General features: G+C 42.5%; 1 protein-coding gene across 2 annotated transcripts in view; it reads right to left on the bottom strand.

Moving 5' to 3' along the window:
• pde4d (phosphodiesterase 4D, cAMP-specific) overlaps nucleotides 1-17,770 on the bottom strand; it is a gene marked incomplete at its 5' end in the record, with an annotated part of 203,430 nt that overhangs the window by 132,585 nt on the left and 53,075 nt on the right. Inside the window, one exon of one of the 2 annotated variants that reach the window (XM_080765032.1) lies at nucleotides 10,564-10,634. The exons of the other annotated variant lie outside the window; for it this stretch is intronic. Coding sequence (XP_080621158.1) covers nucleotides 10,564-10,619 — 56 coding nt within the window. Of the gene's footprint in view, nucleotides 1-10,563; nucleotides 10,635-17,770 lie in introns of those variants that run through there. 2 annotated transcript variants of the gene reach the window in all.

Here is a 17,770-nt window from a genome sequence, read left to right as displayed (position 1 = left end):
TATTGGTAAATGGTGCATTTATATAGTGCTTATATCTAAAGCGCTTTACAGAGATTGTGCATTACATTTACACAAATGCATACACTGATGGCAGAGGAAACCATGCAAGGTACCAACCTGCACATCGGGAGCATTTAGGGGTTCAGAGTCTTGCTCAGGGAAACTTCCGACACTAACTCTGGGGGAGCATGGGATGGAATTGGGAACCTTGCGGTTCCCATCCGGCTGCTCTCCCTGAGCCACTGCCTCCCCTGTTCATTCATCCGTCTGGCTCAGCTGTTATTGCGAACGCAGTGAGCACTTACTATGAGACCTAGCAGATCATGTCTGTCTGTCTGTGTGTCTGTCTGTCTGTGTGTCTGTCCCGCTATCCAAATATGGAGTGTGTTGCATCAGCAATCACTCAGCTCCATATATGGGCACAAAAGGGGCCAGGTCCACTCAGCTCCATATATGGGCACAAAAGGGGCACCATATAAGGAGTCCCCAGAGCAGCTATACGTCCAAAACCCAAATATGTACGAGCTGCGTTCGCTTCCCGCGTTTGCGCATCTTACTCGTAGTTCACTGCATAATAGAGCACCGAAGTCTGACGTCAATATCGGTAGAGGGCGCTAAATCCACTGGTTCATGTACTCTTTTATTTGCATTGTAATCCCCATAGGGGGATTTTAGATCGCCTCAAGAATTTAAGTGTTTGAAAAATAAACAAATCATCCCGGCCGTTTCACTCATATGGATATGAAGAATCAACTGAATGGGAGAAAACGCTATTGTTGCTGCTGCTGAATTAGTTAAATTTCCGCTAGAAACAGACTACATGAAATATGACCGACGGTCAGACTGACGGTTTTGGACCGCAATTATGAGACGATTTTAAGATGACCCCATGTTATTCTCCATAGAGAAAAACTTCCATGAACCAGGGGATGAGAGAGTGACATCAGCACTTTGGTGCTCTATACCGACTGCTATTTGCAATATGTATGTACTTTGTTGCTACCGTAGACCAGTAAGACGCGCAAACGCGGGAAGCGAACGCAGCTCGTACATATTTGGGAGATTTATTTTTAAGTTATTATTTTTTTAAGTCTCATGTCACCATGACTCAGCCATAACCATATAAGGAGTCCCCAAAGCAGCTATACGTCCAAATATGGAGTGTGTTGCATCAATCATAAACAAATCACTCAGCTCCATATATGGGCACAAAGGGGGGACACACACACGCACGCACGCACAGACATGATCTGCTAGGTCTCATAGTAAGTGCTCACTGCGTTCGCAACCAGTAAGACGCGCAAACGCGGGAAGCGAACGCAGCTCGTACATATTTGGGTTTTGGACGTATAGCTGCTTTGGGGACTCCTTATATGGTTATGGCTGAGTCATGGTGACACAAATCACTCAGCTCCATATATGGGCACAAAAGCGGGACACACAGACAGACACACAGACAGACAGACAGACAGGATCTGCTAGGTAAGTGCTCACTGCGTTCGCAATTATTCATCCTTCTCTCCCAGCTGGTGGAGAGTATTATGGAGTGTGTCTGTCTTTAAGTTATCTGAAGAAAAGCGGTGCACTCCACTCAATTAACCTGGACTTTTATTGTGTAATATATTAAGCTGATTGTAATCAGTGTTCAAAGATGTCAATTTTCAACCCTACCCTTTCATTCCTCCCCCATTCCTCGCCCACCAAAACAACCAAAATGTGGAACGCCCTACCGTCATTAAGACATGCGAATCCCTTGACTCCTTCAAATCCGCTCAAAGGGCACCTACGGACGGCTGCAATTCTAAACTGGCCCCCGTAAACCCACCCACCCCTTTTCCCCTTATGTTTCTTTTCCCTTTTTACCTCCTTTATGATAAATTCCCGTTCTGCTCTTTGGCTTTATAGCTGTCTATATTTGTACGTCTCTAAATGTTTTGATGAATTGAACAAGGTGGACCGTTTTGTAAACAAGTGTAATGCTTTATAGAGAAAAAAGAGGAACTAACCAGGTGCTCAATGGAGGTAGCATGATGTGATAATGATAAAAAGGTGCTCACACGGATTGAGTGCCTAATGGCATGTCCATGTTATTACGGCTGTATTAACCAATGGGCACTCAAGTGCCTCTGACACTGCCAATTATGTCATTGCAAAGCTGTGTGTCCTGTTGCTATATAATGAGTATGTTTGATGTTGTCCTTCATTCTTGCCCTGATGAAGACCTGTTAGGTCGAAACATGTTGGCAGTTGCCTTTTAATTCAATAAAGGCGTTGCTCATTTTTTAACTTTGTGTGCCCGGATCCTTCTCTTTTTCTCTCTTTTTAAGTGTAATGCTTTATTGGGTCGTCCACTCACAGTTAACAGTCTTTGTATTGAGTTGTGCTTGAATTGTACTGTAATTCTGCAAACTTCCTGGAGGTCCCCAAGACCAGGCCCCGAACCTGGGTCAACAGGGCTTTCTCTGTGGCTGCCCAATCCCTCTGGAATGCACTCCCCATTAAAAATATCAGAGACACCTTGAAAACCCACCTGTTCAGAATTGCCTTTGCTTTGATTTCTGCTCTAATGTTTAGTGTGCTTTTAATTATTATCCTACATTATTGTCTTAATAGTTCTCTTATTTGTCTCCTCTCAACTTGGCCCCCCACACATACATGTGAATGTGAAGCGATTTGAGTACTTAGTAAAGTGCAATTTAAATTCCTGGTATTATTATTCTTAATGTGGGAGAGCCTGATTGTGCCTGAAATATGTCTCTTTCAGTGCGTACCGGGGGTGTTCTCATTTTACATTTGTAAACTTCTGTGTGCAATAATCCACAAAATTACAAAAAAGTGATAGCGAATCAAGCGATAAGAAACTTGTTTTGCTTGCATTGTTCCACTGACTGTGTCAGCACTTGTTAATTTGCATAATTGATAAGGAATGGCTGCATGGCTCTCTTAAGGCAACAATGAATGTACCAATGCTAGTGCATATTATAACATTTAAATAACCACCACTGCATTGTATGAATTAACAATTTATCATCTTAATCTTTTAATCTATATTTGATTTATCTTTGTCCAATTTTAAGAGCAAATTAACTGTCTAATCGATATTAATTATCTTGGACTATATTACCCCTTTTGGACTGACGAATATTAACCATTTTGGAGTGAGTGAATACAACGTTGGAACCAATGTAACAGCGAGCAAGTAAGACACATCCAATGTCCCTGCTGATGATTTCAACCTCTACATTTAGCAAATGAAGAGTATATCATCAAAGTGATTTAAATCCTTTGAAAAATACCCTAAACATTTCCAAATCTAGGTAAAATGTCAAAGACAATCAGTGGGAATCAGTGACAAACAATGCTGCTGACAATGTCTGCTTCACCAGCAAAGTGAGGGGTACCGACGGCACGTTTCATCACCGCTTTACCGCAACTCCAGCAGCCCCCGGACACACTGTTACTTGCAATAGTTCAGTCTTTTTTTTTTTTTTTTTTACGTTTGCAGTACTTTATTTTGCATATACATTTCTATGCATATATCCTTCATACATATGGCCCGTTTATCCCCCAACATCAGAGCAGTACAGTATATCACACTGATCGGTCCATTGAGAAAAATTGCCTTGAAGTGCTAATGAAGTGTGGCCACTGAGAGCCATGTATGTCACCAGATTTACAGCCCTGTAGCCGCCGTGCTTCCCTGCAGCTGTAAAACAATGAGGAGGCGATTGGAGTAAATTAGACTGAGGTTGTCAACCCCTGAGCCACTTAAGAGGCCACTCCACAGTTTCTCCTTCTCTCGCTGTCACTCTCCATCCGTGTAGATCTCCCTCTTTGTCTCCTGTCTCTCTAGCACACACACACACACACGCGCGCGCACGCACGCAGCCACGCACGCATGCACGCCTCATGCTCAATAATCCTCTTACTGGCATACTGTCTTGCTGCTCAGGTAAAGACAAGTTACACAACTATTAAGCAGTCATTCTTTCTCCTCGTGCCCTCTTTCCCAATCCCACCCAGTGTTGCCATGTCCGCCTATTGAGGGCCGCTAGCCCCTCCTATGTCCAGCTTTAAGGGTGAGTGTAAACACAAACATTGTCCTAACACAAACATGGAATGCCATTGATAATGTATGGCCAGTTTTAAGTGTTTGTCCCCACTCCCCAGCCATTTTTTTGTGTTTGTGTAAAAACAAAAATTCCGAAAACACAAACAGTGAAGACAAAAGTGATGATGTGATGATAAGAGCGCCGCCCCCTCACTTCACTTTGCTTATTGAGGGGCGCCAGCCCCTCCTATATACAGGTTTAATGTTTGTTTTAGTTAAACAAACATTAAAAACGCCATTGACAATGGACAGAGTTTAATGTTTGTTTAGTTGCCAACACAAACATTAAATGCCATTAACAATAAAGAGTTTAATATTTGTTTTGTCTGCGTTTGTTTTACATCACCATTACATCACCTAATCATAGCAACATGAGTTAGACTTTAATATATTAGCGCCCCTCAATTCACACAGGTGTGATTTTATTATTACTAAGCGACTACAATCCTTGTTTTTCAGTAAAGCTTGTACATATTGGTAGTTTTGGGGGCTTGTTTCTAAAGTGTAATTGCTTATTTACACATGCTTCCTAATGTTGTTTCAATATGTGGTTCTGACACACACACACACACACACACACACACACACACACACACACACACTTCATAACTTTCAGATGACGATGGTGTTGACATCAGGCATTTCATTTTGAAAGCTGTACTGTATGAAAGAGTAATGCATTAACACATCAGCCAGCGAGATACAGCACAATGATAGGAATGCACTGAAGTAAATAAGAATACTCAAAATATCAGAAAATGTCTGAGAAATCTTAATCCAATATCTGACGGCAAAGGGCGAAGCTGCATTCCATTTGTCACAGACAGTGCGAAGAATAGGGTATCTTTATGTAGTTTTGATTTGGAATAATGGAGTTTATGTACGACTCAAAACTGAACATGGCAGGCCTGGGCCGTGGCTCAGCGGTCCAGGCACCTTGGCCGGTAGTCCCGAGTCTGGCAGTGTGCCGCGGGTGTCTGTAACGACTCCTACAAATGTGACACCTTCTTGTCTGGTTCTATATTATTATTTTTAGAAGAAGCCTATCTAAGGGTGAAGGCGGGAAGGTGATGATCTCTCAAAAGTAGGAGAAAAATTACGGATGTAGTTCCTAACCTGTAGAAACCTAAAACAATTACTCCTGGGGACTTGTGGGAGTCTATATTTTTCCTGCAACTGAGCAAATGAGCCAAATGTTTCATCTAGGCATATAGATGAATCCACAGAGGGGTGCCCTTGGCGCGGCCATAGCTGAGGTGTACTATTAAGCACAGCTTTACACCTCAACATTCATTAGCTACACTTGGCCTACAGGGCACAGCTCCATGGATTCGTCTATAAAGATCACCAAATGAGGGGATTCCTTTAGGGAGCAGAAAAGATAGTGAGTTGCTCCCAAAATAAGTTTTGATTTGTTTCCAGATTCTTGTCATACTGTGAACAAGGTATTCTGTCCTGGGTTTTAATGGGTTAACAAACGCAGGCTTTATTGGGGTGAGGCGCTCTGGTATACTACCAGCTGCCAAGGTAATATATTGGAAGACTGATAATATAAGTTTCCATTTCTATATTCCGTCCAAGAAAATGACGTCATCTGTGATAAATAAACCACCGGACTTAAGTTGGTATTGATTGATAGTCTCTGCCTACAGACACACAGGGCTACACCCACACACAAGCGTGCGTGCGTGCGGTCACACACACACACACACACACACACACACACACACACACACACACACACACACACACACACACACACACACACACACACACACACACACACACACACACACACACACACACACACACACACACACACACACACACACACACGGAGCAGCCCTGCCTCACAGAAATCGATTTGTCTCTTGTCCTAAAATTACAGCACTCACTGACGTCTTCTCTCCGTCATGCCGATGAGAAAAGCACTTCATCTGGGAACTCAGATTACCACACTACTAACTACATAACACCAGATCGGTCTACTACTAAAGCTACAACCTTTAGATTACCACGCTACTAACTACATAACACCAGATCGGTCTACTACTAAAGCTACAACCTTTAGATTACCACGCTACTAACTACATAACACCAGATCGGTCTACTACTAAAGCTACAACCTTTAGATTACCACGCTACTAACTACATAACACCAGATCGGTCTACTACTAAAGCTACAACCTTTAGATTACCACGCTACATAACACCAGATCGGTCTACTACTAAAGCTACAACCTTTAGATTACCACGCTACTAACTACATAACACCAGATCGGTCTACTACTAAAGCTACAACCTTTAGATTACCACGCTACTAACTACATAACACCAGATCGGTCTACTACTAAAGCTACAACCTTTAGATTACCACGCTACTAACTACATAACACCAGATCGGTCTACTACTAAAGCTACAACCTTTCTGTGGGGTCAAATGTGTGACAGAAATGAGGGTGCTCCTGGACTGAATCTCAAGGTGCAGAAATAAGCACCTGTTCAGAAAGAAGCTTGGGGAACATCGGGAGCTTGTGTTGCATAACGGTTTAAAATATGAGGGTAGGGACATTTATGAGCTCATGCTACCATGCATAATTGCATATGGTCACGGTCATATCCATGTGCATGGATCCTCTTTACACACACTCGTACATGCACACGCACACGCGCACACACACACACACACACACACACACACACACACACACACACAAAGCTGTATGAAATTAAAAACGGTGAAGCTATAGGAGGAACCATGAGCAAATCCCAGATTTAGTGTCCAAATCCCACCCATCTCTCTCACAACAATTAGTTCCATCACTTCAAGAGGCAAGGGAGGGGAAATGACACATGCGAAAGCATGGAGGGAAGATGGATTTAGAAAAAGCTACCGGGAAAAGAGAGAACAGAAAGACAAGACAGTCTGCACAGAAAGAGGAGGAACACGAAACAACAGTATTAACAGCCTGTGAGTAAGAAGAACACACCAGCGACAAGAATAAAGGGAGGAAATTGAAAGAGATGTTAGAGAAATAGCAGCTAATGGAATTCAATGTGAAGGGGATGGTGGTAATTCATCAAAACAGCCCTGACCAGCTCCGGTGGGCTGGTACTCTCTGGGAGAGATGGAACAAAGCTACACATGGTGGGGAGCACAGCAGAGAGATGGAATGGAATACATTAATATAAATACAAAACTTAATTTACATAACATAACAATACTGCACAAATGCTTTAGGCACTTCAGATTAAAACATTGTCTTTCATGGTTATTTTTATTATCTTCTACATTACTGCGTCAATAGGAAATATCTAGTAATAATCTATATCTAATGTAGGCTAATTCCTTTTGCAAATAGTGACACATTGCAGTGAAATATGTATATGCTGTTAAAACTCATTCATTCATCATATGTATTGACATGTTTCTTTCCAACGCCCACACCGCCAAAACGATATTACGATAGATGGCGTTCTTCGCTAACAGTCACCATTTAACCCTCAGTCATACAGGGAAGACTTCCGTGTTATTGGATTTGGAAAAACATTTCTTCTCTGTCTCATCAGCAGCAGATTAGGAACACGCTCTGTGTTCAATTCAGCACAAGCCATAAAAAATTATACAAAGATGTAAACAGAGATGTAAAGTAAGAGGTGGTTTCACAGGTGAAACATTTTTTATACATTTGAGTAATCCCATGTTGGATGGCAATGATATGTTACCGAGGATTAGTGGTCTCCTCAATACTGAGGTGTACAGGCAGATTCTAATATCATGCATCGTCCCAGAGCCATGATCCATCCCAATGCATTCTGCAACATGACCATATACAGCCAGAATCATGAAGTATGACTAACTTCAGTGAAAATATGAACAATGACTGAGTCCTGCAACAGATGAACTGATATCAACATTGAGTCAGTCTGGGATTACATGAAGAGACAGTTTGAGACAGCTTAAAACCAAAGAACTGTGGCAAATTCCCTCTACATTTTTGGAATCTATTGAGTACCTTAATATACTGTGTACAAGTGTAGAATTGGTGTCATTACAAACACAAAGGGTGGTCATACCAAATATTGATGTATTTTTCTTCTGTTTATCAAATTTTTTTTGATAATTGATCAATAACAACTATTGGTGAGATTATTTTTTAAAGCATCCTCACTTTAAGGCATTGTTTCCCATGTTTCAGTCAGACAACTCAAGAAGGATGTAATATATATATTTATTGAATATAAGATAAGTAATACAATATATTTATTATGGTTTGGCGATGTATTGGATCTGATTTTTAGGTACTCAGTTCAAGCGCATCAGTCCCGACCATAGGGACTCCGAATCCCCCGTACCTAAACAGTAGATCCAAAACGACAGGTGGTAGCTGGGGTGGAGGTGGGTGAGCAGTGCACTTGTATACAGCAGCGCACAGTATACAGTAAAGCAGCAGTAAGCAAGCAAGCAGGAGGAGGAATGCAAAACCTCCGGTTAAAGTAGCTGGTATGAGATGGGGTGAGCGTGTGATTGGCTGAGTGAATCATGTGGATGAGAGCCTGATGCTGCGGTGGCCCAATTAACGGCAGGCGCGACTGAACTGAGGTTCCCTGACTGAACTTGCTCTGCGCATGTCTACGACAGGCACAAATGCTCATTTCCTAAAACAATTACAAACAACATATACTGTAGCATACACACACATACTGTATATAATTTTAAAAACAAAATCTGGTCTGTGATTTTAATGCGTTTGAAGCCACTACTGTTATGCTTACATACACCTGGCTGTGACCGCATTGTCTTACCACGTCAAATATGTCAGATTTAGTTGATTTACAAAAAAAGTGACATAACATATAACTTCATGACATACAGTCATAGCATCACCAAGGATAAATACACAATAAAGCACCTATATCATATATCATATATATCATATCATTTCCATTCTCCGGTTGCATTTTTTAATATATGGGACCTTCCATGCATAGAAGAGTCCATCTGTAAACGTTGCATAACAACCACCTTGTTTGTGCAGGCAGCCAGCCAGGGACTACTTTCTTATAGCAATTATTGTTGTGGTCAAATTGTTACTGATATCATATGTTGCCATATTTGGCATACATTTTCTAAAAGCATTAAGCCATACATTGATTTTAGAACAGCTATGGGGGTTTTAGGCGCTCCACGCTGTGGCTAAAAAGAAGAACGCCACAGTTCTAAAATCATTGTATACCACGGCGTCTCTAGGGGTTTATTGCTTTTAAAACAAACACACACACACACACACACACACACACACACACACACACACACACACACACACACACACACACACACACACACACACACACACACACACACACACACACACACACACACACACACACACACACACACACACAGAATATCCTGTGTGTGTGCTCGTGTGTGTGTACAGTATGTATATACAAAATGTATATACACAGTATGTATACAGTTGATAAAAGAGACGGAGAGAGATGGAGGGTAGGCTAAAGGAGGGGGAAAAGAGGAAGGGAGAAAGATAAGAATAGGGGAGGGGAGGATGAGGCGTGGGCGGCTGCATGGGCGGCAGATAGACAGCCAGGAATAGAAGACTAATTAACAGTCAGCAACTGCAGGCAGGCAGGTATTGAGGGAGCATCTGCAGTATGGAGGGGGCGGGGGGGGGGGGGTCTCCTAGTTTAGCACTCCGACAAGATAGCAGCCTGCCTCCACATTATGAGATAGATAGATACCGCATTACTGTAAACCACCTAGAGAGAAAGACCCAAAGCGGGTGGAAAGAGATGGAGAGAGAGAGAGAGAGACCGACAGGCAGACACAGAGAGAGAAGGCGGAATATTATTAATATTAAGAGTCAAAGAGTGTGTGTGTGTGTGTGTGTGTGTGTGTGTGTGTGTGTGTGTGTGTGTGTGTGTGATAGATAGATAGATAGATAGATAGATAGATAGATAGATAGATAGATAGATAGATAGATAGATAGATAGATAGATAGATAGATAGATAGATAGATAGATATTGAAATAGAGAGAAAGAGTTTACGAGTGAGCAATAAACAAATAAGCAAAAAGACACACAACAATACCAATACAGTACATGTAATAGGAAGGATTATGAGGGCATAACACACACAGGCTATTTCAATGTGACTGGCAAGTGCTCAAGGCAAACAGCAAACAAAGAGAAGTTTAATCACTCAAATAGCTTATCACAGCACCTCCCCTGCATACAAACAGCCAGCACTCGACCTTCACACAACTGGGCATTAGTGAAGTTTAGTGAACACACACACACACACACAGTCTTTATCAGTCTCTCTCTCTCTCTCTCTCTCGCTCTCTCTCTCTCTGTGTGTGTGTGACACACCCACACGTATACAGCAAGCCGCAGGGCTGCAGAGCATCTCTCTCCAGCCTTGCCTCCTCACCATGTGTGTGCGACGGTGAAGCGCCTCTGCTTGTGGCTGTTGTTGTTTATCAGCATGCGACGCAGCAGCCGCGGGGAGTTTCGGGGCGACAGGCGGGGGGAAATGGACGAGGGGGAGCGCCGGGTTCCCCGTGGCCTCTCCGGTTGCAGGAGATTCTCTCTCAGGATCTTGACCAGGTCCTCGTTCAGGCCCGAGTGCTTGGGCATGGGGGGCACCGCCAGCGTGTCCTGGAGGGTCACCCCTGCCTGCTGGGCCATGGCTGCACCCCCGGCTACACCGCCAACCGGTCTACTGGATGGTAAAGTTAGCCAGGCAGATCCAATAGGTAGGACAATTCAGTGATCTATGCAATAAATGTCCAGACGTCCAGGAGTCACAACAAATGTTCGCCAAGCCAACTGACAATGCAGCTCAAATCCCAACAGGAATTGTCAGATATGAAATGGGAAATGGATGATTGACCAGTAATTCCTTTTGCCAAGTGTACATCACCAGGGGATATAAGAATGACAAATACCCTCCCTTTGTTCTCCTCCTTCTCCCAGCCTATAGATAGAAACACTCTGCTGTCTTCCTCTGTGTGTGCAGTGATGAGTGTCTGCAGCAAAAAGTGGAATGGAGAGGATGAGAAGGATGGATGAAGGAAAATGGGGAGGGAGGATGAGAGGGGAGGGAATCCCCTTGCTTCCAGTCAAATTATTATTGTTATTTTTTTGCCCCCACTCAACAAGCAAGCTCAACAACAGTCCATGGCGGTCTAGCCCAACAGCATGACTTCATCTGAACTAATCCCCTCAGTTAAGTCCAGCCCAAAATGCTCCAGCCCGGTCTGCTGAACTGAACCCGGAAAAACTAAAGCAACCCCACCCCAACCCCTCCAGTATGACTCAGTCCAGTCCGGATCGGTCCAGTTCTGCTCTGCTCAGATGAGGCAGCCCTGCCTTCTTCTTGCATGGAGAGACTGAATGCTGACTGCAGCCAGTTTCTAAGCTACTGATCCTTTGGAGCAGAGCGCAGCGCGAGTGCGTGCCAGTGTGTGTATGCGCAGGGCATCGGGCTCCTCCACAGAATTGCCACTTGTACGTCTTCCCAGGCCCTCCTCCCTCTCTCCTCCTCCTCTCCTCAGCTCAGCGTACCAGCACTGCTACTTATCTTTGCCCTAAAGCTCAGCTGACAGAGGAACTGAGGAAAAGCCAGGAGGAGGGCGTTTGTATGAGTGTGTGTACACAATAAGCAGGGAGCAAGTAACACGGAGTGAGAGAGGGGGTGAGAAAAGAGAGAGAGGACAGTTGAGACAAGGAGGACGTGTCTCTGTGTGTGTGTGTGTGTGTGTGTGTGTGTGTGTGTGTGCGTGCGTGCGTGCGAGAGAAAGATGGTAAAGCTGATTGATCATAACATTTTGACGGCATGTGTGTTTGTTGTAGAGTGTATATGCATGTGCAGCACATGGCAGTAAAAGCACACATTGGTTATTGAGTAACCCTCAGTCTAGTCATTACTGTGGAAGACATCCCCTAGCAGCAAGAGAGAGGTCGAGCGTGTACCAGCTGCACGCCACGGTCTGTCTATGTTTACTCATTGTCTATTACTTTACGCATTAAGGTTTATGAGAGCGAGGGGGGCAGAGAGAGATAGATAGATAGTGTATGCGTGTGTGGAGGAGAGGGTATAAAGAGAAAAGAGGAAACCAAGACTGTGCCGTTCGTCCAGTAACAGTTTCTACACCGTTTTCTGTAAGTACTGTATATATGGGGGGGGAAAATCTACGTAGTAAATTTGCAAACACCATATTCTACTGCTCCATAGCGGTGAAAATAAAGTTAGTCCCATGTGAACAGCCTGAAAAATAAAAAAAATATTGAATAATGACTGCTGCAATTTGCAACTGTCAATATATGTCTGTCCAGTATTGATAGCACCTTCATACCAAATGCAGGCTGCCAAAGGTGTGCTTGCGTATGCTAGTGTGTCCACAGCCTTTGGCAACGACCACATCATTGAAATGCAGCCATTATTCAAATTCAAGCCATGGCAGTCTATCAGACACTCAACCATCAAAGAAAGGACAGCAATAAAGAGAGGGCAACAGCCTGCAATTTATCATCACCTTGCCCCTGTCAAAAGCGGATGAAAAGGTGCATGGATGGAACTATTTAAGAGAATGTTTAAACTGCTGCCAAGTGCCAATATAACAGCAAAGCATATGAATTGTTCCTTCTGCCATATATCACCCAGTCGTTTAGTGCCTATTCTCTTGCCTTGAATTCCTTCTCTCCGTCTCTCCCTCTCACTCTCACTCTCCTAGCGTCGTTCTCTCTTCTCCTCTCCCTCTCTTAATTTTCTACCCTTTTTTAAACCCCTCCCAACGCTAAGCGTGACGTCTATACAGTACGTGCATTCCCCCTGTTACCAGGGGCAACACAGATTGGGGGTTATGGGGATTTGTTGAGAACTACGGGCTGAGGAACAGGAGGTACAGATTTACAAGACGAGTCTCTCTGTCACACATAACATACAGACTTCAAATCTAATGTAAATTACCACATGGAAACAGAGTTGAATGTAATTTCACCATTCAGCAAAGTAAGATTGGAGATCATTGTTTTACATTTTATTTCCATTAATTTCCTTTGGCTATATTTAGATTTAGGATATTTTAATTATTTTCGCTATATATTTTGTATTTATACTATTGTAGTTTATCCAACATTAGTTGAATGCCTCGGTTGTCTTGTCTTTTTAATTTTTTTTATATACGCCTTTTATATATAAAAAAGGCGTTTAATTATTCTCACACTAGTGAGAACAATGTCCAATTACTTCTTAACATTACAGCAGCCAAACTGCTGCCTTTCTGTTCGCAAGGGAGGTTCTAGCCTATTAAGACTACACCATTAATACATAGTGAACGATATCAAGCAAGACATAACGTCTTCCACCAGAACTGTAAGCAGGAAATAGCAGAATAACAGATTACTCTTTCAGATTCACTGCGTCCGAGTCCGTGTGGGGGTCCCCGGGGGTCTGTCATTTTGAAACTGCATTTCAAATGTCTTGGCAGGACACGATATCAGCATGATATCACGCACTCATGCACTCTGAAACAGGTTGATATCTGGCACAACATGCTCTACTAGATGTGCAAGTGCAAAGATACCGTTGTTTAACACCATTACATGTCAAGTGTTGCTTGGATCTGATGCTGACATTTCCAAAGGAAACAGGAGTAGCAACAGAGTTAACAATCCAAACCTTTGACTCCCTCAAGTGGACATCATGTATAACTGCCTAACTTGGTGACTGTGGGTGCAATGCACATGAGGGGTCCTTAAGCATTGTCTTCTGCATTGCAACCTCAAACCTGTGACAGAATATATGGACTGATAATGAAAATTATCTTCTCTCCGATTTTAACCACTGTTTAACGCTCACATTCAAGCTTCATGTTGTTTTCACTGATGCCCGAGTTCAGCAAGTAAATAGTTTGGCTAAAAAACAATAATAGTATAAAGCTCTATATTGTGATAGCAATCATTGCTATATAAATAGTGTTTGTTCAGTAACATGGGTCTCCCCGTCTCTCCTGCTCTTTAATATCCGAAAGATATATTTACAGTCAAGCCACCAATTTCATCCAATCAGGAGAGAGAACCCATTAATTAGCTTCAATTACTTTAGTGTTTAGTGTTGTTGCTCATTGCATCATCCCTGATTGGAGGATGGATGCAATTGGAAGCAATTTAACACAAAAACATCACTTACACTGACTTCACAATCAGTCTTTAGGTTTGATTACCTAAAAAAAAATTCCAGCTTCCTCTAGTTGATAATGAATATATGATAATGATGACGTTTAGAAGATCTAGAACACTTCCCTGGGGGTTTCGTGTGTGTAATATGTGGTTTTAGATATTTTAGATTTCAGCAGTGAGCCCAGTGTCATGATGTCATGGACACTGGGCTCACTTACTTCCTGGACTACATCAAGGAAGATTATGAGGAAAAGACTCCAAGGTCATTTTCTCTACCATGCAATTCAAGCTGTCAGAAAATGCAGGGAATACATTGGAGTGAATGGAGCAGAGTGGACAAGCACACTGTACACTGTGTAATTGTATAGAGCTATCCAAAGAGCACAAAGTACGTTTCTGAACGTGAAGACTGTCTGCAATTCCAGCCGGCAGATTCGTCACAATGGGTGGGGCTGAGTAGACACTGAATAAACACTATTTATGAATGATTGACAGACCATTACAATAATCGCTTCTGGAAAATAAAAGAATACATGAATACATTGCTTTCTACTGAAATGAAAGAAAAACAAATCAACACACCATTTTCTGCTCCCAGAACTTTCTTTACTTTGTTCTGGGAGCAGAAAATAAAACCACTTTAAGTAAAGCAAGTTATTTCTTTAATTTCTTTACTTGTGACTTGACTTTGTTTAATCCAGCACCCTGCCTAGTACGTAGGTACTTGGATGTGCGTGTTGTTTTCAGCATCCTCTACTACTTGTTTTATCATTTTATCATTTTATTTAGGTATCCAAACAGCAGAGTGTACGTTTCTCACTGCTCAACAGGTGTTGATATTGACTGATCGACAGTCACTGATTGACAGCTGTTTGCCAGCTAATCCATTTTCAGTAGGAGTTAAATAATGTTATTCTTACTAAAGCTCCTTTGAATTAAATTATCGAAATATTTGTAAATATGAATGCATAAATACATTTATTCAAGTACTGTATGCCTACTATTTTGAGGGACATGACACTTAAATTACCTCTACATTTCACATGCAAATATTGTACTTTCCCTACAATTATTTATTACTAGACTACTATTACTACTTAAAACTACTGTATACTAGGCAGGTTGTTACTACAACAGAGAGTTAATTAGCATATTCCCTATTTTGGATATCTGGATGTTCAATAACTGTCTGTTATTTACTTTTACTTTGGTACTGTAAGTATATTTTTCTGGCAACTGGCAATACTTGTGTAAAATTCTGAATACAACCCATGAACTTGTAAGAGCATATTACATTGTGATATACTGCTAGGTACCTTTTACTTGAGTGAAAGTATTTCATCAAACACCAATGACACCACTATATTTTCAACATATTTAAGGCGTTATTTAGTTTATAATGTTGATGAGTTAAAACCAACATGGGCTTTAGGGTTTTTTGAGACAGAATTGTGAACTTGTGAACTCAATACTGCCACCTTCTGCCGGAGTCAGGTTAAGCCCAGGCAGAAACTTACTCTATGCTGTTTAGATACCTCAATACAATTAAATAGTTTGCAAGTCGAAAAACACCCACTCGGAAAACAATCTGTGATATGTCTTCTTTTATATTCCTGAACCGATTCTATAAATAATGTGTCAAGATGTCCAGCGGGCTCCCATCCACTGCCATGTATTCATCGCACTTCTGGTGTGAGATTTGCCACTGAAGAGTGTCATGGCGCAGCCCCGGCGTCCAGTCACGTGACCATGACACTTACTTCACTTCCTTGGACTACATGTTGTCTCAGTAAAGGTGTAAGTACATCTAGGATTCCATGCGTGGACAAAAGCCGGCGTCTCTTCCGAGTTTTTAGACAGTTGGTGGATGGAAATGAAGCTCCACCCATTGGGACAGAATGCTGTGTCGGCCAGATTCCCAGAAAAGCATTCTGCCACATGGGTGGAGCTTCATTTCCATCCACCAGCTGTCTAAAAATCAGGAAGAGACTACCGACAGACAGCGGCTTTTGGCCGCGCTTGGAAGTTCAGGTGTGCCTGCGCTGTAGGACAGCCCTCCTCCTCCAGGAAGGGAGCCCATTTCCCATGGCGAGGAGGGGATCTTCAGCGGATACTGTCGTTCTTCCAGGTTCTTGGAAACGCCCCCATCCACTGAGTTTAGTTTTACTGAGGTTAAGGTTAGGTTTCTGGTTTAAGGACTTCAGTGTTTTATACCATACAATTGTATGTACAGAACAAAGATTGTTTTTTTGTTTTTTGTTTTTTTTAATTAAATGTTTTATCCCACGATTTTGTAACCCAGTTTTTCTTTTCACCCAGTGCCAATTATCTAAGTAATCCTGGGCGCTACACTTCCTCACACTGACCTCATGCCTCCTTCTATGCATGAGGAGTCCAAGCTGCTTCTTTTCACCTGACAGAGGAGAATTTCCCCGGTCGGACGTAGCGCGTGGAAGGGACACGTTATTCCGACCAGTTCCTTTCCCCTCCATCAGGCGCCCCGGCTGGCCAGGGGGAGGTAGTTTAGAGACCAGGATTACTGCATGTTTTTTGTGAGGGTACCTACCCTAGGGGACACGGGGAGAACATGCAAACTCCACACAGAAAGGCCCTTTCGCCATTTTACTAGAATTACTAAAAGTTTCTAAATCTTATATTTAGATTTAAGATTTAAAGCTCTTTGTGTTTATGCTATTGCCCTGGAGTATCTATCTCCTTTAATTGAGAGCAATTTGAAGGTTTGGGACTGATAGGGGGAGGGTCCAGGAAGTAAGTGAGCCCAGTGTCCATGACATCATACATCAGACACTGGGCTCACTGCTAAAAATCTAAAATATCTAAAACCACATATTACACACATAAAGACCCCCAGGAAAGTGTTACAAATCTTCTAAACGTCATTAACATTTTTTTGTTGTTGCAAAAAGCAACAAAAAAAAAGTGTCCCTTTAAGGGTATTGTTCAGGGACATTTCAACAGTAACATTATACTGAGGAGAGGCGGCCGCTCTGCCCACTACAGCTGCGGCTGGCCACTGTGAGTCTTACCCTGCGAGTCCGACGCGGAGTACACGACAAATGCTATGCCACAAGTCACACTGTGCTACAAAGATTATTTTTTCTCTCTCGGGGGACTGAATGTTATTTAAATAAAGGCATTTTAAATTCTCTTTTTGTCTCGTTTTGTCATTCTGAAAAAACAAAAACACCATCAAAGTCTTTGTAGTGATGAGCATTAACCAACAGATGGCAGCGTCTGCTATGAAATGTAATTTCTGGTTGAGTCAGGTCTCTGAACAACCAGTGATACAGCACCACAAGACAAGACACTGGACCACATCAAATATACAGAGACTGATACAAAGACAACACAAAAACACACCGTGGTGCAACTCCGTGTGGGGGTCCGGAAGTTCCAGGCCCACAGGAACGCACCCTGGGTGCCGGCCCGGTTCC

The sequence above is a fragment of the Protomyctophum bolini genome, assembly GCF_963924005.1.
Source record: "Protomyctophum bolini genome assembly, chromosome: 6".
In the NCBI taxonomy this organism is placed as follows: domain Eukaryota; kingdom Metazoa; phylum Chordata; class Actinopteri; order Myctophiformes; family Myctophidae; genus Protomyctophum; species Protomyctophum bolini.
This window is presented reverse-complemented; position numbering and strand designations above follow the sequence as displayed.